At 38.5% G+C, this 21554-nt stretch overlaps 3 protein-coding genes across 3 annotated transcripts; 1 reads left to right on the top strand and 2 right to left on the bottom strand.

Annotated features, from left to right (window-relative positions):
* Window positions 1-4565: 4565 nt before the first annotated feature.
* Window positions 4566-9470, bottom strand: LOC106914195 (histone H3.3A). The gene is made up of 4 exons (XM_088011750.1): window positions 9330-9470; window positions 8105-8250; window positions 7857-8010; window positions 4566-5977 (listed from the first exon to the last, which is right to left on the bottom strand). The coding sequence occupies exons 2-4, from the start codon at window positions 8230-8232 to the stop codon at window positions 5849-5851; spliced, it is 411 nt and encodes a 136-aa protein (XP_087867876.1). The 5' UTR covers window positions 8233-8250; window positions 9330-9470; the 3' UTR covers window positions 4566-5848.
* Window positions 9471-10560: 1090 nt separating this feature from the next.
* LOC106914196 (histone H3.3A) lies at window positions 10561-13009 on the bottom strand. Its single transcript, XM_014980822.2, has 4 exons — window positions 12872-13009; window positions 11798-11933; window positions 11542-11695; window positions 10561-11437 (listed from the first exon to the last, which is right to left on the bottom strand). Exons 2-4 carry the CDS (start codon window positions 11923-11925, stop codon window positions 11309-11311), a joined length of 411 nt encoding a protein of 136 aa, XP_014836308.1. The 5' UTR covers window positions 11926-11933; window positions 12872-13009; the 3' UTR covers window positions 10561-11308.
* A 478-nt stretch (window positions 13010-13487) lies between these two features.
* Window positions 13488-20251, top strand: nop53 (NOP53 ribosome biogenesis factor). The gene is made up of 12 exons (XM_014980820.2): window positions 13488-13770; window positions 13970-14046; window positions 14180-14288; window positions 15840-16042; window positions 16433-16488; window positions 16586-16681; window positions 17384-17485; window positions 17572-17745; window positions 19063-19238; window positions 19574-19640; window positions 19991-20067; window positions 20158-20251. Exons 1-12 carry the CDS (start codon window positions 13565-13567, stop codon window positions 20216-20218), a joined length of 1404 nt encoding a protein of 467 aa, XP_014836306.2. The 5' UTR covers window positions 13488-13564; the 3' UTR covers window positions 20219-20251.
* The last annotated feature ends 1303 nt before the right edge of the window (window positions 20252-21554 follow it).

Genomic DNA, 21554 nt, shown 5'->3' with positions numbered 1-21554 from the left:
ATGATGAAAGCAATCGCCATCCTGGCTACCAAAAGCCTATCATCTGTCATGAACTTATTCACATGTTTCTGTGTGAAGTTGTGCTGACCTGATAGTTCTCAGCTTGTGGTCCAGCTCTTTCATTCTCCCTCAGCTAAAACGAGGAGCTCCACTTCTGGCTAAAGTGTGTGTGGCAGCTCTGATCCCTGCTGTTTTCCTGCAGGTTGTTCTAATGGCTGAACATGCATGGTTAATCCATAGGAGCAACTCCTGACCCCCCCACATGGTCAAATCCTTCAGTCCCCCCCTACCCGCCATGCCTCTTTGAGCTCACTACATTTATCCAGTTTGAACTCAGAGAACCATGACCACACACACGCACACACACACACACACACACACACGCTACCAGACACACCAGTTATACCTGCTCCTCTCACAACCCACCGTCAGATGAAGGTGAGCCTGATCGTGTTTTGATGTTGATAACCCAGATACAGTGTAGCCAAAAAAAGAAAATTGACCCCTTTCTGTTTTTGCTTTTTGTAACACTTCAGTGTTTCAGATCAGTCGTATGTGAAGCAAATAAACACAAAAATCAGTTTATCTAGTGTTAAATTATTAATAAACACAATTTCTGGACTCAACCTGATGTTTGTCAGACCTCTAAAATTAAGAAATACTTGAATCCTTGAAATAAAATCTGTCTGACGACATGAAGCAGGCAGAAGAGAAACAAAGTCATTGACTTCTCGATTAGTCTGGGAATTGTAGGGGAAAAAAAGAAGAAATTTCTAAGGTTTTGAGACACCAACAAACCACAGTGGAGCTGGTGTCTGAAAGTAAGGAAAACATAAAAACAGTGGAAAACCTTCCCAGGAGTGGCTGGCCTTTGAAATTACTCCAAGAGTGAATCAATAGCTCGACTAGGAGGTCACAAACCAATTCAGAACAACATCTGATCTTAACGGAGGGATCTCATGCCTCCATTAAGGTCACGGTTCATTATTTAACAATAAAAAAGAGAAACAGAGCCATAATGGGATAGCTGGGAGAGCTTCAAGGCCAAAAGCACAACTGACCAAAAACCTGTCTCACATTTGCCAAACAAAATATTTGGTGGACTGATGGGGAAAACAGCAGAACCTTTTGGAAGGTTTTCACCCTGTGAACAGAAAAAAAATTCACAATCAGAGTTAAAGTTGGTGGCAGTGTGAAGTTCTGGGACTTAATCTGGAAGATTTACCAATACCAGGAATTTTGCTCCCTAAAACAAAGTCCGACCATTGGTTTGTGATTTTAAGTTAAGTTGGGACTTTGCTTCTTTATTAATTTCCACCTCAAAAGCAAAAATACAGCAACTACAACAACTTCAGCAACCAAGATGTGTCTCAGCTTTGACCCCCATCCTCTTCCGTGTACATCTGTCCTCCCTCTCCTTCTGTCCCTCTTCACTGTGAAGTCCCCCCGCACCCACGCCCAACATTCATTAAGACGTACAATGTACACATGCATACACTCCACCAGGTGTGTATTAATCTAGGGTTGCCCTCTCAGCCTACCCCCTGCCCACCTCCCAACACACACATCTCTCTCCTCCTCCTCCTCCTCCTCAGCATCCAGTCCACGCCTCCCCTCCCCCCCCACGCCTCCCCTCCCCCCCACCATCCCAATCCCAGCACTGTGTTAATCTGCTGCTGGTCTGACGGTCAGCACTTTGAGCAGCAGACAGACAGATTGGCTGTAATCCCCTGAGTGCCACAGATGGAGCGGCACTACGCAGACCTTGGGGAAGGTGAACGCGCTTTTGTACACAAACACACGCGGGCACACAAACACACATGAACAAAGACACACAATTAGAGAACAAAACAAATATACTATACATCTTTGGATGGACGAGCAGCAGAGTCCATTAGACGCGCTGTAAATGGGGCACCATGCTGGTAATCTGTGACTTCAGCCTCACGAGATGCTCCTTCATCAACATGGCAGAAAGGCTTCTGCTAAATAAAAGCTTAATGTGTGAATTAAATGCAGTGGACTCATGCTGGGATAGTTAAGAGACTTGAGGATCCATATATTGTTAATCATCAACCAAAACTCCAACAGAAAGTGTATTCTGAAAAGCCACAACATTGATGGAATATATTCATCATAGTAAGTCCTCATTAACTTCATCAACATTTTGCAGAAGAAACTATTAATTGTGATTTTAAGAATAATTTTGGCCTGAAATACAAATGGGGACCTTGTAAATTTAGGCTTAAGCAGCGTTAATATAATTTTTTAGTTATTCTGCATTTGTAATAATAGTTATTTACCATTCACCCTTTTTCCACTGTTAAGTAGTAGCATTTTTTTTTAAAACTAATGCTACAGTTTTAATGTGCAGGAATTAATCAATCAGCAACATATTTCCTTCCAGGAGTTTCCTGAAAATAACCAAGCTGTTTGAATATTAGTCATTAAAAATAATGAGATTTTAACAAACCTTATTAGCCTGCGAATGCAACAACATGAGCTACTTTTTTAGTAGCAAATGCTTTTTGAACACGTTTAACATCATGTTGTTTAATAAATAGATATTTAAACTTAGTACGGGTTAAAACTGTCATTTGACATTTTGTTGAGAAAGTGTTTAGCCATGTATCAAGAATTTAAGTTTGTATACAGCTTTAGCTACTTTAGTCACAACTAAATACTAACACAATCTTGCTAGCAGGCTTCTTCACCCTGAGGCTGTCATGCCAGTATGTGGTGGTTTAAGTAGCAGTTTGATAAAAATAAATTTCAGGTTTAATATTATTTACAGTTTTATACCCAACTGTTTCAATATTACAGAAGAGAGTACTTGGATTTTTTAAAAATCCTATTAAATATGTAAAATTTCTCAGAATTTAACATATTTAGATGAATAGTTACATTGTAAAAACAATTGAACTAGCCGCTTTACCTATTTCTAAGGATTCTGATTTGAAAATGGATGGAAATTATACATCAGATCTATTGAATTAACCAAAAAATATTTCCACAATTCACTTTTTACAATGAAGCTACAGAACTATATTAATAGATTCCAGACAACTTTAGGATCGTTTTGCTCCTGGTTTATTCTCCATATTTAGAGGACCATAAAAAAGAGCTAGTTTGTGAAAATATATAAACATTAGTAACAAGATTCTAATCTGTCAATCTGTTCTAAACTGATCTATTCTATTAAATTATACTAGAAGAGAAAAGGTTTATATACTAATTTCCCAATAATTCTTGCAAAATTTCTAGCAAGCTTAAATTATTAGGACTTGTGGCTAAACCAGTTAATTTCATTCAATTTAAAATACTTTATTTACCCCAAAGGGAAACGAAATGTTGTCACTCATATCATCCAAATATCTTCAAAGTGTCATTATGAATGGTGATACTGTGGACAGGAAGGATCTCCAATAGCAGTCAGTATTACAGCTAATATAAAGATGCCTCTGACTAAAGACTGTATGACGGTCATGACATGCTAACAACTGCATTTTCAGACAGCAGAGATGATATCCTAAAGTAGAATGTCCTGATGACACCATCAGCTTTTGTCAAGCCCTGCTAATCCATCTCATTTGCTTTTGCCATCCAGCTAAAATGGCATATAAAATACTAAAACAAAAACAATTTGGCTACCTAAGGCAGAATTTGTGACAATTTAACTTTTAAAGAGCAACATAAAGGCTCACAGTGGCAAATTATTTCAGCTAATTAAAATTATTTTTTTGAGTGTGTTCAGAAGTGAGACAACGCTACGCTGTAATTTTACAGATTTCAGGTTGCTGTTGTGTTTGCACATGGTGCCCATTGAAAACAACAGGATTAAAGGCTGGTGTTTGATTAGATGTTTGTTTTTCTATGTGCTCCATTGTAATGAGTGTTTCTGAGGCCATGCCAACATGGCTGCATGTGTGTCTATGTGCGCCCATTTCATTGAAATGAATATAGCCGGGGGCACGGCTTTATCCATTTTAATCAAGGAAGTAGAAGGATCAAATGAAACACTTTTGAGGGGAATGATGTCGACCCAGAGAAGGATGTTAATTACAGTGCTAGCATCTGACATCTCATTGGGTTTTTGTCTTCATGTTACTGGTGTAACTGATGAAAAATAAGAAGTGTAGTTGACACTTAAGGATTCGCTAGCTACAAGTCTGAGAAATTTTACTAATATGTCAACATGATATACTAAAAATACAAAAAAGTCCAAATAAATATTTTTTTCTTAAATCCTTGCCGTTTTCATATTTTTAATACTTTATTTCCCCCCGACAAATGAACCACAATTGTAAATCTTTGCAATTGATGGATCTCCCAAAGAGTTCAAAATGTGTAAACTGTGCTTCACTGCCACCAAGAGGTAGAACTGGAGAAGACATGTTACCAAGAGAGACCAAGTTGTAAAATATCAAACATATTTCTAGCTTTTTCAGTAGCTATGTCAAACACTGTCTGCCTCATAAAAATCTGAACTTTGTTTATTCTTTGGCATAAATAATGTTCATTTTGTCAATATATTTTAGGATAAGGTGACACTTTTGACACAGAAGCATGTGTGTAACATCCATTTATTACCACCTTATATGACAAATCTGGAAATTACAAACATTGTTTATTCAAACATTTTTAAAATTAAAAAAAGGAAAGAAAAATAACAAAATAAGAGGAAGAATCAAAACTGAACAAAAAAAAAAACAAATAAAAATAATGTGACCTGAGAAACATGATCAACTGATCCAAAGGGGAAAAGAGTTCTGCACAGGGGGACGTATACAGAAAAAAAAGGTTAGCATTATTATCTGTTTCACATGAATCAAAGATACATTTTGTTGATTTTTTTCTCTGTTTTTCTAAAAAACATCAATTATACTCTGTGACAGATTTTGGTTTTAGAGAACATCCGCAAACCTTTGATTTACAAAGGTGTTCTATTTTACGTGAACAATTGCTACAAAAGATATCCGACACGTTCTGCTTTGGCTTTAGGTACATAACCAATGTGAACACCACAAAAACAAATAGGCGAGATAAGAAATTTCAGTTTGTTAGGAAATGAAGTCCTATAGGACAAGGATCAGGCCGTGGCGTCAGAACAGGTCAGGAGAATAATTTTCAGTGAAAAAATAATAAATCTGCCTCCTTGTTCTGCCTTTTATTCTGAATCATCCCCCCATCTCAGTTGTCAACAACTAATCTGAGCAAAAAGAAAGAAAAAAAAAATAATCAAAAGAAAATCTTGACATGACAGAGAACATCTGTGATCAATATGGTAAGCAAAAATGGACTGTATACAAGCTTCTGAGGTGATGAGAGCCAACACTCAGCCAACACCCCCCTGTTTCTGCCGGTGTCTGGGTGGAGCTGGAGGAAGGCAGAAAGCAGGGGAAGAGGAAAGAGTGAGTTCTTCTAGCACCCTGCTGCGGAGACCGGACCCCCCAGCAGAAACAGACCTGTCCTCCCCACCTGTTCCAGCCTTCCTCAGTTGCATTTTCACAATCTGTGGTTGTCCGTATTGCGGCCACAAACTGTTTTCTCCCTCACAATCACAGGCAGGACAAAACAAGGGAATGTGTGCTTGATCCGGACTCGTCATCCCAGAGTTGGTACATGCACAAAAATAGAGTACCCTAGAAGTCTGCTGCCGAGAGCACTAAGAAAACACAACTATACACTTTCATTATAATATAATCAGCTTTCCTCTACACACTACTAACACAGGGAAGGGAGAGGGGAAAGAGGGGGTGAGGTGGCTTGTGAAGGTCGGAGGGACGGAAAGACAGAATAGTAAAGGCAGGAAGGGAAGGAACAGAGGTGAAGACGAAGAGAAAGTGTTTTAGGCACGCTCTCCGCGGATGCGACGTGCCAGCTGGATGTCTTTGGGCATGATGGTGACACGCTTGGCGTGGATGGCGCACAGGTTGGTGTCCTCAAACAGACCCACAAGGTAAGCCTCACTGGCCTCCTGCAGGACAGGAGTGGGACACAAATCATTTGTACAGTCGAAATATGTCAAAATAGTAACTGAATCCTTAATGTTAACAATACTGTGGTCCTCAAAAGCATACACACAGCTGTTAACATGCCATGTTTTTTGCATGAATGCACTCATCCTTAAACTAATACAAATCTGAACCAAATTCTGTTTAATTTCAACACTGAGTCTTTTGTATAACTTCATTATGTTTTAAATATAGCAGCTATTACTAGGCCTGTCACGATAACAAATTTTGCCGAGCGACTGTCTAAAAAATTATTGCGATAAACAATACTATTGTTTCAAGACCTTTTGACACTGATTTAATGGAAATGACTAATAATGCATGTGATTTCCTGCCATACATAGATACACTTTATTTTCAAAAGAACACATAACATTAGAACTAATAAACTAAACAAAACAACCAAAAAACAAAAATAAAAAGGATTCTCAGTCTCCATTAACAAAAAACGTACTTGAATAAAAACTAAATAACATAAAGCCAAAGTGGAAATAAATACTGCATCCAACCAAAAGAGTGCAGATATGAAATCTGTATACTATATTGCCCTTCAGCAATCACTAGATTTAAATAGAAGATGGGCACATCCGACTACCTAATGCTAATGTTCACACTACACAATTTTTTTCGTCCCTATTTTCTCCTTATGACAATCTTAGATCGTTGGCTGATCTAAGATTGTCGCTGGTGATTTCGTAACCGATCATCCTGTAGTGTGCGGTGTGTTACGTAGATCGTCGTGGCCGCTCTGATCTAAATCAGGGGTTTTCCCCGACTGTAAGCGTCAATGGAGCCCGTTGAATGTGACAGGTAGCCAATCAGAAAGCGCGGATTCTCCTCTGCGCTTTCTGAGGGGAAATTACGGAGGGCAATCCGAAACAGCTGACATGGCGCAACCCGAAGTCCAGCGGACATTGGAGATGATATATGGAAACAACATTAATATTTATTCAACATTTTGTGCAAAGAATATAGAAATGACAAAGAGAGGAGTTGGAGCCAAATTGCTACCGCAGCTGATAAACCCGGTAGGTTTTCAGCTGTTCTTTGTTAACGTGACTAAATAGGTTAGAATGATTTTCATTCAGTCAGGACTTTACGCTGATTCTAGTAAAGCATTGATTAATGCCTGATTTTAAAATTAGTTAACTGGACTTGTAGCCATTATTTTGTGCCCATGTGGCTGGACACCACACGGCACGACAAACCCGATCGAACCGTTATACCTAGGATTTCTGTCAGGTTTTGAAAATGGGCTGACAATCTGCCAACAACTCGTGTAGTGTGCGCTGGACATTACACTAAGGAAGAGCACCGGAGTTGAGCCTTTTTTCATTCAGTGTCAGCAACAGAAAGAAAAAAGGACAGGAAGAGACGATAAAGCCGATAATTAAAATGAGGTCGATAGGTTTAATTTATCATGCGATTAATTGATTTATCGTTTATCGCGACAGGTCTAGCTATTACATGAAGTGATTGAACAAATGCATAACTCCAATATACAGTGCAAGTAGGTAGGAATGTTTTCACATTTATGGAAAACTTTGCCATACAATTATTAATTTACCATACTAATACTGCGTAATATGAATAGGTACATAACTCACTTTTCACCATTACAAGTTTTAAGTTCCCGGCTTTGCAGATTTTTTTCTTTCTCAGTTTTCTAAATGTTAACTTAACGTTGAAAAATTAATAGCATTTTTATTGACCTCTTGTTATACCATAAAACATTTTCATTTTTTGTTAGACTTTCAATTTTAATTTAATATTTGTATAATATTAAAAGCAGCAAATTATATAGTTTTCCAATCTCTTCAACCCTAATATGTCAATACTGACCTGCAGGGCTCCAATGGCCGCGCTCTGGAAACGCAGGTCGGTCTTGAAGTCCTGGGCGATCTCTCTCACCAGACGCTGGAAGGGCAGCTTACGGATCAGCAGCTCAGTGGACTTCTGATAACGACGGATCTCACGCAGAGCCACAGTACCAGGCCTTCATGTAACATATGAAGAAAAAAAATAGTTGAACCTAGATTTGTTATAAACCAGGAAATTTACGAATCTTAAAGCTGTCTTGTCAGTGTCACCTGTAACGATGGGGCTTCTTGACCCCACCAGTGGAAGGGGCACTCTTACGGGCTGCCTTTGTGGCCAGCTGCTTACGTGGGGCTTTTCCTCCAGTGGACTTACGGGCGGTCTGCTTGGTACGAGCCATGGCGGTTACTGATCACCTCTGAAGAGGACAGATGGAAAATAGCAGAAGGTTTTATAAGAATTTGAACTTTTCTCTACGATTACTACAGAACAGAACAACATAAATCTTCAGAAAAAGGCCCAAGAAGCGTTTCTTAAAGAAATAAAACCTTTGGTAAATACTTTGATTAAAAGGACACTTTGATTAAAAAAAGGTTCATTTGAAAATTCACAGAGAAATGGTGAATTTTGATTGTAATTTAAAAACATTACTTTTGTCTTGTTTATCATATAAAACTAAGAGAAATAAATTAGATGGTGTTGTGGTAAAACTAGTCCTAATGTGATAAAAGATCTTTATTTTATTGATTTTGTTGATCTCATTTTTGCGTAAACATTTACTAGTGAATACGAAACTTCCTAAACACTCATCATTTTAAGTCTAATGGATATTCCTAAGCATTTAATAAACAAATTAAAACTTCAGTCGCTACTTGAATAAGTTCTTACCTTTCTTTAAGTAAACAAACAAGGCAATCCTGATTATTATCAGCATAATAAACGTCAATCACAAACTGTGTTTCTATTGGCTAGAAAAAGAAATTACAAAAAAAGAAGTTATGAACCAATCACTGAGCAGAGTTCATAAAAGTAGGCGGGTTCGACAACCACTTGCCACTGATACTAACTCCGCCCACCCCGCTCTGATGATGGCGGCGGTTTGATGCGCAAACGACATAAAGACCGAGGGCATAGAAGCGAGGGAGTAGCACATAAACAAGTTCATTTTTACCAATAACCTTACATCCATCGTATTACTCAATAGAACAACAAGTCAGAAGACATTTCAAAGAAGGCATTGATACGTATGGGTGAGCTGAATGGTCCGTAATAGCGGCGTAGAACCGAGCTGAATCGGCGCATAATTTGAAAGTGAATTCCCCCTTCTTCCAAGCAGCTGCAGAAAAGACTGCATTTCACCGTCGCTGACTGTTATTACCCGCACGACGAAACGAACGCTTTTTCACAACAATAAAACCACGAATTTTAAAAAATACAACTTTAAAAAAATATGTAATTTATTTACATTTGTAGAAGGACACGTTTTGAATGACTTACCTGTAGTGAAAGTGAGTGTAAGTCGTCAGTAATGTTTCGCTTGACTGTTTTGTTCTTCCTATCCACAATGGGAAGCAGCGTCCAGCGGGAAAATGGCCGCTGCGTCACTGCTCATACATCTCCGCGATCATCACGGTTTGACACAGCGGGGCCACTCCGGGGTCACACTCTACTTTCTGGATTATTTTATGTGCCTAATAAAGCGGGACTTTGGATATTGATCAGATGAACTGAATTTATGGCAGTGCCGCTGCTCTTTGACATTTTGAAACCATTTTTGCGTTGAACATGGAGGTGACCGTAAGCGACTAAATGAGAAATTATGGTTTTAACACGACACCGCATAAAACGATTTACATCAATCAGACTGAAGGAGGAAAAACGCAGCTCCGGATGTTTACTTTAATAACTTCGACTTACGGTGACCTTTTTGTAATGAAAGTAACTTTTATAAGCGAGACTGCTTGTTGGAAATAAGCAGTAAATAAATGATTTACTTTTTTAATGTATTTTTCTGCAGATGTTTCATAGTACTTAGCTGTTTTCTATTATATTTGGCTACTAGAAATTATTTATGGTTGGGAGAAAAGAAAATATTAAACTACTTTTCAAATTCATATACATTCTTTTTAAAATATTTCATTTGAAATGCCAGGTGTGCTGTAGATACCGGTTTTCTCTTGCTGGATGGATCACGGGATAACACAATGCTCCCCCTCCCACACGTCGCACAATGCTGGTCAGCTGGCTGAAAGAAAACCGCTGAACTTTTCCTAGTTTACAAATATGCCAAATTCAGCTTTTTAGAAAAATATATCTGGTCAAGACAAACAGAACATAAAAAACAAAGCCACGACTGTCCTTGTTTTTAAGCTTGGTACATTACTGCAGGTGAAGCTCCAACAGGCTCTCTCTCACTGATTATTTGCTTGTTATACTCCTAAAGTAGCTATTAAATAATGGTACGTAGTTAATATTTTGCACATCAAGCATGTTAATTGGAAACTACATTTTACCGTGTGCAGCTTATGTATCAAAACAACATGATAAAGATAGGACAGTAACTGTAATAATTTGCATTATGTTTCCAGTAGTAGAAATGTTAGTATTCTGTTTCAAATAAAAGAAATAAGATAATTTCCTACATTTGTTTTCATATCTGAATTTCATGAAACTGCAATGTCTTGACCCACTGTAACTATACAATATCTAAAAGATCTTCAGACTCTGCTCTATCAACCACAAGAAACTCTTTATTATGCTTGAATGTGAAGTCCAGAGTACAAATATTTTGCTCATAAAAATGACCGAATACATAAATCATAAGCACAAAAATTAGGTTATTGTATCAACCTGAGAGAGGAACAAAAACAATACCCAGACATAATCAACTTGTCTGCAAATTAAAACATGATCAACACAGGTCTGCTACATCTATGCCGCTTGTAGTCTGCTGAACCATGCAGTGTCATCACAACATGACGTTTCTAATTGACAACCAGAATCAATTTTTTTCTATTTTGATACACTGAACAGCAACAGTAGAAATACACCATTATTGTTTAAAAAAAAAAAAGAATCAATACTAGTACAACTAATTTCTATTTAAACAGGGAAAAAAATAAGATAACTTTAGTCAACCGCACTCGAATGAAAATGTCCACCTTAATGCTAATTCCTATGCCCCTTTCAGATAAAACATTTATTTATTTCCCCCAAAAAACACCTTATTTGTCGAGGTAACAAGGTATTCATTCCTGTGTTTTTACTAACTGGAACTAAGATTAAAAGTTTGAAACATAGTTGATGATACTGCTATGGAAAATCTGCTACTAGTAGCACCACAGAAGACATAATCACACAATTACGGTTATCACAATCATATGATATAGATATTTATATATAGAACCTCAAACCAAACTACTAGGTATAGAAGAAGGAAAATGAGAGGACAGAATATCATAGGTCAGGAAACGTTTTTAGGCACGCTCTCCACGGATGCGACGTGCCAGCTGGATGTCTTTGGGCATGATGGTGACACGCTTGGCGTGGATGGCGCACAGGTTGGTGTCCTCAAAGAGACCCACAAGGTAAGCCTCGCTGGCCTCCTGCAGATCACCAAAAATCTCTTTAGTATTTGATTACAGGATTTAAAAAAAAAATAAAAAATGATAACAGGTGAAGGAAGTTTTCCACAGTAAGCACCGCTGACCTGCAGGGCTCCAATGGCCGCGCTCTGGAAACGCAGGTCGGTCTTGAAGTCCTGGGCGATCTCTCTCACCAGACGCTGGAAGGGCAACTTACGGATCAGCAGCTCAGTGGACTTCTGATAACGACGGATCTCACGCAGAGCCACAGTACCAGGCCTGGAAAAATAGCATAAATAAACATACAGAAGAACACCATTTAAAAAAAATATGCCTTTTAATTCATAAACTAAATAAAATATACTTTTTTATTACACTCACCTGTAACGATGGGGCTTCTTGACCCCACCAGTGGAAGGGGCACTCTTACGAGCTGCCTTTGTGGCCAGCTGCTTACGTGGAGCTTTACCTCCAGTGGACTTACGGGCGGTCTGCTTGGTACGAGCCATGGGTGTTACTGATCATCAGAAGAAAATAAAGTTTGACTCAAATAAACAAGTCCACTCTTTTATGGTACAATATGTGAGCACTGTGGAGCTCCATTTTTACGGTTAGCTCGCTGTTTTTCTTTTCTTTTTTTTTATTTATAGAACTTTACATAACAGGCTTTAACGGAATCGGAATATGTTTTTATTTAAAGTCTGCACCTGAAGCTTGTTTTTAAGTAATATCGTCAGTAGCTTATGTAATTGAAGTGCGGACATGTTGACAGCAAACATGTCCAATCAGATCCGATCTCTCTATTGGCTGAACCAATTAGATTAAGATTTTTATGTCGATGGGTGGGACGTTGTGACCCTTTCCACCACTCACAACGCAACGTTCACCATGTAAAGCCCACCCTCTACGTACTGAGCGTGGGTTCGTTCGCTTCTTCATAGTGGGCTCACCGGTTGCTCACACGCCTTGTCTATTTTACACAGAATGAGCTATTTTAACGGAAAACCAGCCCATCCCGCCTTCGCCGGCTGCCCGGTGCTGAGAAACAAGCGTACGCATAGACGATGGCTGGCTGCTGCCTAGAAGATTGTAAAGGGGAAGGGAAAAAAATCGTCGCGAACGAAAAAAGCAGACGATAAAAACGACGGAAGAACAAGAAAACTTCAACATATAAGTGGGAAATAATTTTCGAAGACGGAACTAGACATGTCAGGGGACCAGTTGGTGGACAATATTTTGTCAGATGGCCCCTCAGTTTAGGCGCATTTTCGAGTCAAATTCAACCAAGATCACAAGAGCTGCTCAGGTCCCTTGACTCCCCGAGCAGGCACATAATAGCTCAACAGCTCTGCGTTTTCTTTTTTTCACCGAAAATAAACGACAAAACCGCGTTATTTTGGGATTAACACGACATTAAATGTGAGAATGGACTTTTATTCAAACAGTGAGGCTTACCTTTGGGGAGTCAGAGACAGATTTCGGCTTCAAAATGCGAATTTATTCTTCAGTCTCTAAGCGTTGTTCTCGCAATAATATGCGGGGAGGGAAAAAAAAGAAAATGAACATAGGAAAGCAAGAAGGGACTCATTTCCCATCATGCATTTGGCAGTAACATGTTACACACATGCTGCAACATGGTAAACAATTACAGGCAGGCAATGTAGTCCAACAAGTTTTTACCAGTCACTACAATCGATTAATTTAGTAGTTGTTGTTGTTTTTTTTTTTAGAATTAAAAAGTTATTTTTTATGGAAACTTTATCAGAAGTCACATAATTAAAATGAGAAGAAAATAAATTATCTGAACACAATCTTAAGAATATGAGTAACTATTGAATACATGGCAATAGGTTTTTCAATTTACTACATTTTAAATATGTTATTATATTTGTATTAAAATACATTTTAAACTTGTGAAAACATTCTAAATTCTTATAATTTTGCATGTATTTCTATAATTTATTACATCTAATTTGATTTAAAATGTTACAATTATTTAGTAAATTATGATTATTATATTTAAAAATATATATTTTAGATAAAAATCAACTGTTAAACCATCAATCCTGCAGATGGCGCCACGGGTTTCACACCGCCCTTAAAAAAGACGAAACGTCACGCTTTTCTTTGTTTTTCTATTCTTTCAAAATGGCGGCTCGCAGGAGGCTCAAACGCGTGGCTGCCTCCCAGTCGGGATTTTTAAGTTTTAAGTCCCCTTCGGATACGACAGCGTCTGTTGGTAGCCGGAGAAAACGAGTGAACAAGAATAAAAAGAAGAACTGGAACAAATACAGCGATGTTAATGACGTAGATGAGTTTTTAGAGGACATCAGGCACCAGGAGAGAACCACCGGGTGAGGAAGAAAAACCGAGGCTTTAAGTTCCTCGGAAACTGTGTCAACTCTTTATGTTTAATTTTTGCGTTTTCTCTTTTGCATGTGCCTTTTTGAGCTACTTACCTTACAGCCTAGCGTGTTGACAAATAATTGTTGTGATTCTATGAAGATATTGAGGCTTTAAACGTGTCTTAATGTGATAAGTTTTCTCATTCAGGGGTCTGCTATCTGAGAAAACAGATGACAGCTTGTTTTTTTTGGATCTTGGACAGCCAGAGAAACCACAACCACAGGGTAAATTGTCTTTCAAGCTACAACAGTATGTGACCTAGGCCAATAACTCTGTTGGAAATGACTTGTTTCTGAGTTTTAATTCGCTATTTAATGTGTTTTTGTTTGTTTGTTTGTGTGTGTGTTTTTTTTTTAGCTGAAACTCCACAAGCTGATGAAGGGAAGAAGAGAAGAGGGAAAGCTTCACGTCCTTTGAGGATAGACCTCATCCTTCAGCCAGATTCTCTGGTTCCTCCTCCTAAAGAGTAAGTATCAATCAGCTGTGATTAAAAGAAACCATTTTCTCCTTACAAATAAAGTGTTTTGATGGAAGGTTAACTTCCTTCAAGTGTGTAAAACCACATACATGTGATTCTGCCTCACTACAATTTATTAAAAAAATAAAATCAAAATGTTTTTGGAAAGAAAAAAAGTACAGCCCAAAAACACAGGATACCTGCAAACTGTGTAAATCTTAGAATTAAAGTAGATATTTCAGTCTTTTACCTGAACAGGGAGCCTAATTTACACCTAACTCTAACATGTTCTCTTCATCCAATCTCATTTAAAGGAGGATATTATGTAAAATAGACTTTTTTGAGCTAAGAACATTATTAATGACGAAAAGCATTGTGGTGAAGATGTGCTGATGTCCGAGTGTTGGAGAGAGTAGGAGGTTCTTAAAGAGGCAGAACCCCAATTTAAAGACATCAAATTACGAATTCAAATTTCTTTCAAGTCACCTTTGCTATATACAATTTTTTTTTTTTACAACTGCAGGAAAGTGATGTATAGTACTTGATTGTGCAATATAATCGCCCTGTTCTCCTTTAAACAGCTAGTTATGTCCACTCACCTCTGGAATTACAATGCCTGTCAATGAGCTTTTATAAATCAATTAAAATATATATATTTTTCTTTCTTTTTCCAGATTTAGATTTACATTAGGGGCTACGGCTCACTGTTAAACATATCAAATATTTGTTCGTACCGTCTGTGTGCCCTTTGATCTGGGATGAGACTCCTGTGGACTTAAATAAGAAGTTTTAAAAGAGCATAAAATTGCAGAAGGAAGCCTGATTCTAGCTGAGCTAGAGCTACAAGCTAATTCTACTTCTCTGATGTTTGAGGGGAACATTAAAAAGATTACTAAAGCTTCTCTACCTGCAACAGTAAAGTATTAACCCTCCTGGCTAGCATAAGCTTTCACTATCTGATTAAATGTTAGCTTTGCTGATACTAAAAGTACTAAAAATTATTTGTACCAACCTGAAATTGACAGACAAATGGAATCATACAGCACCACTGAATCAAAAGTACACACTTTCATAAAGGGTATTGATGTTTAAGATAAGTGTTCTTGTTTTGACAAATAGGGAAGTGAAACTACTATTACATTAGAAATTAAAATGTAACTTATAGTGGTGTGTTGTATAAGTTGAATTAAATGACAGTGAACATTTTTTCAGTCCCATCACTCAGCAGACTGGAAAGGATTTATATAGATTTCTTATGAACCAGCCCTTTATAAATCAAACATTTTCAGCTTATTTTAAGCAAACTACTTCAATGTTAGAGACCTGAGATGTGTGTGTCCTGTGATGATCTCATCCTTGCACTTCCAGTATTTCCTTTCGGAAATGTGAAGACAGCAGTCAGAAAGCTCAGGAGTCTGTTGTGTGAACAGTCTCTTGGGATCTGAGGGCTTAGAAACGCACCCGCCTCGTAGCTCGTCATGCTGCTGCGTTTACGCCGTCTTCACTCCATCCTCCAGCATCGCAGAGTCAGCTAAACCCGTCCTCTTCCTCCCCTGTCAGTATTCTGGCCTACCAGCAACCAAATGCCAAGAAACTCCGTCGGATTGCCCAGAAGGCCGAGCAGCTGGCAGCCAAAGGCGTGGTGCCACGGAAACAGAAACGGCTGCTGAACAGACGGCCCGTCGACAAGACCGTGAAGAAAGCTGTGACAGAGGCCAACAACAACCCAGACCGAGACTATTACGACATATGGGGACAAGAACGTGAGTTGAGTGCGTGTGCGTGTGCGTGTGTGTGTTAGACAGAGAGAGAGAGAGAGAGAGAGAGTGTGTGTGTGTCCAATGATGATCCCATCCTTGCGCTCGCAGTATTTCCTTTGTGGGAATGTGAAGACCAACCTGGAGCTCAGATGAGTGTTGTGTGAACATTCCTCTGGGATCTGAGGACAGAAAACAATCTAAAGATTTTTTAGGAATCAAAAGTTTGAATGGCAGCTGAAGCAACAGGGGTGCAAACTGGACATGTACTGGGCCCCCGTCTGTTTCCAGTCACACCCCTGTACTGTCAGGGCCTACATACCATCAGTTGACTTATTATTGACTTGAATTGTATAGAATTGCTGCAATGCAACATTAACTTTTCTCCTTTTGCAGCCAAAGTTTCAGCTGATCCCTGGTATCTGCAACAGACTGGGAAGAAGCTGGTTAAGGTGAGACTAACCATAGTTTGTTTTAGTCGTTTGTCTTTAGTTTATCTGATATATTAGTCACATGTGCGTGAATGTTGACGATGGCGTTCTTCACCAGCGTCCAGAGAAGCTGAATGAGAAGCCGTCCGTTCTTCCTGCTGTGGAGGTGATCGCTCCGGGTGGATCCTACAACCCGGACTTCTTTTCCCACCAGGTAACTCAAAACACAAAGTTTATGACTTCTCAGGCAACTTGTATGTTATTAAAGTGGTATCAAAGTATTTACACCCTTTGTACCTTTTCATATTTTAAAGTTAGAACAACTAGGATGGTTGTCATTGTTCTGAGTCTTTTGAAGCTTCTAACGTGTTTCCAGGATTTTCCTGGATTTAACTCTGTTCATCTCTCATCAACTATGACCAGTTTCAATGTTCCTGCTAAAACTTTAACACAGTCTGTTTACATGTTTGCTGTGTGTCCACTACATTTCTCATGGCTTTCTTCTGGACAACCTCCTGAGCTGCAGTTCCCTATTTTTTTTATTTTGAAAACCGTGCATCATTTTCTTTGAGTAATTGTTTGCTACTTTGTTTTGGTGCAGTTGAAGCAGGAGTTTGAATACTTTCGCAAGACCAATGTAATCTTAAACCTACCTAGACTGTGGTTAATATTTAAAATGACAGCAGCACAATTGTTGTTCAGGACTATCCTAGCAGCACCAACATTTGATATTTTTCTTTGTTAGACCTGAGAAATTTTACAGCCAACTTGACTTGGACAGAGAAAGCTGTTCTTCTCGTATTTCATTATGCAACATTTTCTTTGTTTGGAAAGTCAAATTATAACCAGTATGATGTTATGTCTGCTTCACTGCTGATTTAAACCAAACCATCTGGTTGTTGTCCTTTAAACCCAGGCGTTGCTCCAGGAAGCCCATCAGGTGGAGGTCCAGAAAAAAAAGCAAGAGGACAAGTTGGAGAGGCAGCTGGCCATCAATAAAGAGGACAAAGCTACAGAGGTTTCTATTATAATCTTCTTCCTAGCAGTGGCTTTTACATTCACTGAAATTTCACTTATTTATTTTGAAATGTTTTTGTTTTTTAGGAGACAAATCTTCGTGAGCAAGTGGAAGGTTTAGTGGAGGAGGAGGAGGAGGAGAATAATGTCGAAGAGTCGGCTCCTTCAAAGGAAGATGAGGAAGCAGCGCTGGCGGCCATCGCTGTGACTCAGAAAAAAACCGAGAAACAGATAAAGAAAGAGAAGGCAGAAAAACTTAAGGTACATCACACACTAATGCTTGATCTGTAAGTAGAGTGATTTATGATTGATGTGAGAGTGAAATGTCACAAACGAGAAAGTAGATATTCAGTGTGCACACCATTTTGGCAGCAGCAGTTTATTTTCTAAAATTAGATTTTTTTGTTGTTGTTTCTTCTTTAAAAATATAGAGAAAAATGTTCATACACCTCGTAAAAGCACCCAATGTTCTGGTGAACCTCAGCATCTTTTTATATTTTTAAAAGTTGAATAATTGTAAATACGGAAACCCTTTGGCTATTGATTTCCTGAATTATTTTAAATTCACTCCACATTTACACACTTTTTGAGTCGATGAATATGGTTAAAATGTAAAAGGTGGAATTTTTTAGAAAAAATGAAAACGGTAAAGGGAAAGTTTGAGGGTAAAGGATATTTCCTGGGCTCTTTTGTTAAGTTTTACATTTATGGCATAAAAATTCCTAAATATGCTCAAATGTACATGTTTAATTCTAGGTCTTAAACGTTTGGTCATTCATTGTTTGTTTTTAAAAGGTGTTGTAGGATTAACTTGTTCCATGATTTGTAGTTCTGGTTAAGTTGCGTTATTAGGCTGTTGCAGCACTAATTTCCATGGTGCAAGGAGGTAAAAATATTAACCCCAAACATTCAGATTTGCCTGTAAAGTTTAAATGTTCTGCACCTAAGATGGCTTATCGTATATCTAGTTGGTTTATCTTTATATTCTCGTTTGCTTCTCTTTTGCACTAAGAGCGCACAAAATTCACCCAATCCTGACGGCGTCCGGGACGGTCTGCAGATGGTTCAGTTTATTATTTCATACCAAGACCAGAAGATACTTCTTGATCTTCTGAGCTCTTTTCTGTTTACCTTCTTACATTTTAACTGATCTCTAGATCAAAGAAAAACGTATTTTCCATTCTGGAGCTGCAGAAACGTTTCCTGTTGAGAATCTCTGAGTTGTAACGGAGAAAACGTTGCAGTTCTGAAGATCAAAGTCTGTCGACTAGAAGATATTAGTTCAGTGGAATGTCGACTCCAGAACACCAGAGCATTTCTTAAAGCTTGAAACTAACAATCATTCAAGTTGTAATCTCTTTATAAGACTTGTGGAAAACATTTTCTTACTTTCCTCTGTGTACTTACACAGATTTTAGGAGAACAAAGTGATTCAGTTGCATTCTGCCTTCGGAGGCACTCTGGATTAATCTTGGAACTCAGCTTAATATCAGTTTAGAAGATTAAAACCTGGAGCTTTTAGTCACCCTCTTCACCTCCCAGCTAATCCTTCTGCTTTTCTTCTCCACCCCATTCCAGGAGCAGCAGCGGCTGACCAGCAGACGACAGACGGAGCAGCAGCAGCAGCTCTTCCAGCTGCGCTCCATCAAGGCTTCCATCAGACAACAGGAAGAGAAGACCAAGAGCAAACAAATGCAGCGCAGAGCCAAGCAGGAGGCTCAGAAAGCTCAGCCCAGACGTCTGGGGAAACTAAAGTACTTGATCTTAAACTGATTTTTGCTTTTCACGTTCACTGGTGCAGAAGCACTTCAAAACCATACAAAAATGAGTCCAACTGCATTGACATGTTGTACATAATGTTCCTCTGAAGCCTAAATGGCTCTTCAAAAATGACTTGCATAGATGTTATTTTGCCATGCTAGTATACTAAGAGTTTGTCACCGTGTTGTCAACTTGGGTTTGTTTCTACATATGCAGTTTTCCCAGTAATTTAGAGCTTGCCATGTTTCAGTGGGAAGCCTTTGGTAGTCTGTTTACATGTAGTGTTAGTTTCCACGTTGTATCTCATATGTGATCTTTTTTCTGACAGATTCCAGGCTCCAGATTTGGACGTGCAGTTAAGTGACGAGCTGGCTGGCTCCTTGAGGCAGCTCAAGGTACTTTTTCTACCAACACTGCTCATTTCTTCATACTCCATCTTGACCTTTCTTCAGGACACTGTTATTCTACGATGAGTTTAGCTTTTTTTCCTTGGTGTATTATCTCCTGTCTTATTCTAAGCTCTGTCCTGATCTGTAATACAACGACGACCCACTTTGTCAGCTGGAACTCTTTCTACTTTTTTCCTGTTATCTTCTGCTGCAATTACTTTGCTGAAACCTTAATCAGCCATTTCCACGAATAAGATTTCAAGATTTTCAGGAAGGAATTGTGCGTACTTGCAACATTGTGACACTGATTTGTTTCTGGACTTTGTTTCACTTCTTGTTATGTCATAACTCTGCAGCCAGAGGGCAGCATCCTAAAGGATCGCTTCAAGAGTTTCCAGAAGAGGAACCTTATTGAACCCAGAGAAAGAGCCAAGTAAGGCCCTTAGCTTCACTTTTGCAGTATATTCAGCCTTTTGGATTGTAGATTTAAAAGATGTAAAATACACATCTTCATCTCTTTCAGGTTCAAGAGGAAACTCAAGGTGAAATATGTGGAGAAGAGAGCGTTTAAGGAGATCACATAATCAAAGTTCAATAAAATATGAAAAACGGAAGAATGTGCGAGTGTTTTTTGTCTTGCGTGAACATTTCATAACTTTCAGTTAACTTTATCAACTCTGCAGTGTTGCATAATATAAGCCCTTTGAGTGCAAAGTTTTCACAATGTTCTTTTAATTCACATCTGTCTGCTTGCAGCTGTTAAGGTTTGCAGCTTTCATCCATTATCTTCCCTGCCATTTCTAGTTGTTTTTCTTTGGTGATGCATCTTTTGAAACCACAGAGGTTTTATTTCCACACCAAGATTCTTGGTGAGAAAGATGGATACACATTTAGGTTTTTCTTAACAGAAGGTAAACAAATTAAGGAACTTTAAGCTGCAAATACATCCACAAAATCTAAAGTTCTTGGATCAGGAATAAACCTACATTATAAACAAAAACATGTTTTATTGGGATTTTATGTGATGGATCAACACATTGATTTATAATGAGAAGGAAAAGGTTGAGCTACTTTCAAATGTTATTACAACAACAAAAAAATAATCTGAAGTGGACATATCTATCTCACCAGTTTGGTCTAAAACCCATAACTGAGTATTGGTGCAACTGAGTATTTTAATCTCAGCAGAAATCCAGCAAAACCATCAATGAACAAATAGGAAAATAAGAAGTGTGTGGCAAAACTGCAAACCCACCACCCAATAACTCGATACTTTTCTTATATGCATGTATGTATATATACATCTAAGTTAATGAACTTCAATTAAAGTCTTTACTGGTTTTATTATTTTCCGTAACTAGACAGATGGTTTGTAAAGGTTGGCAGGTGATAATTGGTCCCAACCTGCCAGCTTAAAACCGTAATTGCCTCCAGCGTCCTGATGGTCCCATGGTGCCTGGAGCTGTGCCAAAGCTTCTTATCCATTAATCAGAGTAAAAATCTAGTCTTTTTACCTTCGAAGTCCCATAAGCCCCCCTGACAAATGAAGCAGGTTAAAGCACTTGATCTTCTGCCACTCAATAAAGTACATACCCCATATTGGACCTCATCCCATTTTGTGGCTTAGCAGCATTTCTGCACCAATTACCTGCTGATGAATTAACCTGCTGACTCATAAAGCTGCAGATTGTCCCCAAGGAACTCCAAGCCACGACTTTAACAGGATTTATTGCAGAGTGTTTCACTGTAGATGGAACCTAAGAGACTGATGAGTAATGTAATATGATATCAAACAATCTGTAACAGCTAAAGAACTTTAAAATCAAATGCACAATGCCTTGGTTAATTGATTAGTGCCCTGTAATGTTTTCCAACCTCTACCTAACACTGCATGGCATCTAAAGCTTTGTGATAAAATCT

Source organism: Poecilia mexicana, unplaced genomic scaffold (genome assembly GCF_051168715.1).
Source record: "Poecilia mexicana isolate PSO_F unplaced genomic scaffold, ASM5116871v1 scaffold_13, whole genome shotgun sequence".
NCBI classification, from domain to species: domain Eukaryota; kingdom Metazoa; phylum Chordata; class Actinopteri; order Cyprinodontiformes; family Poeciliidae; genus Poecilia; species Poecilia mexicana.
The sequence above is the reverse complement of the archived record's forward strand: the minus strand, read 5'-3'. Positions and strand labels throughout refer to the sequence as shown.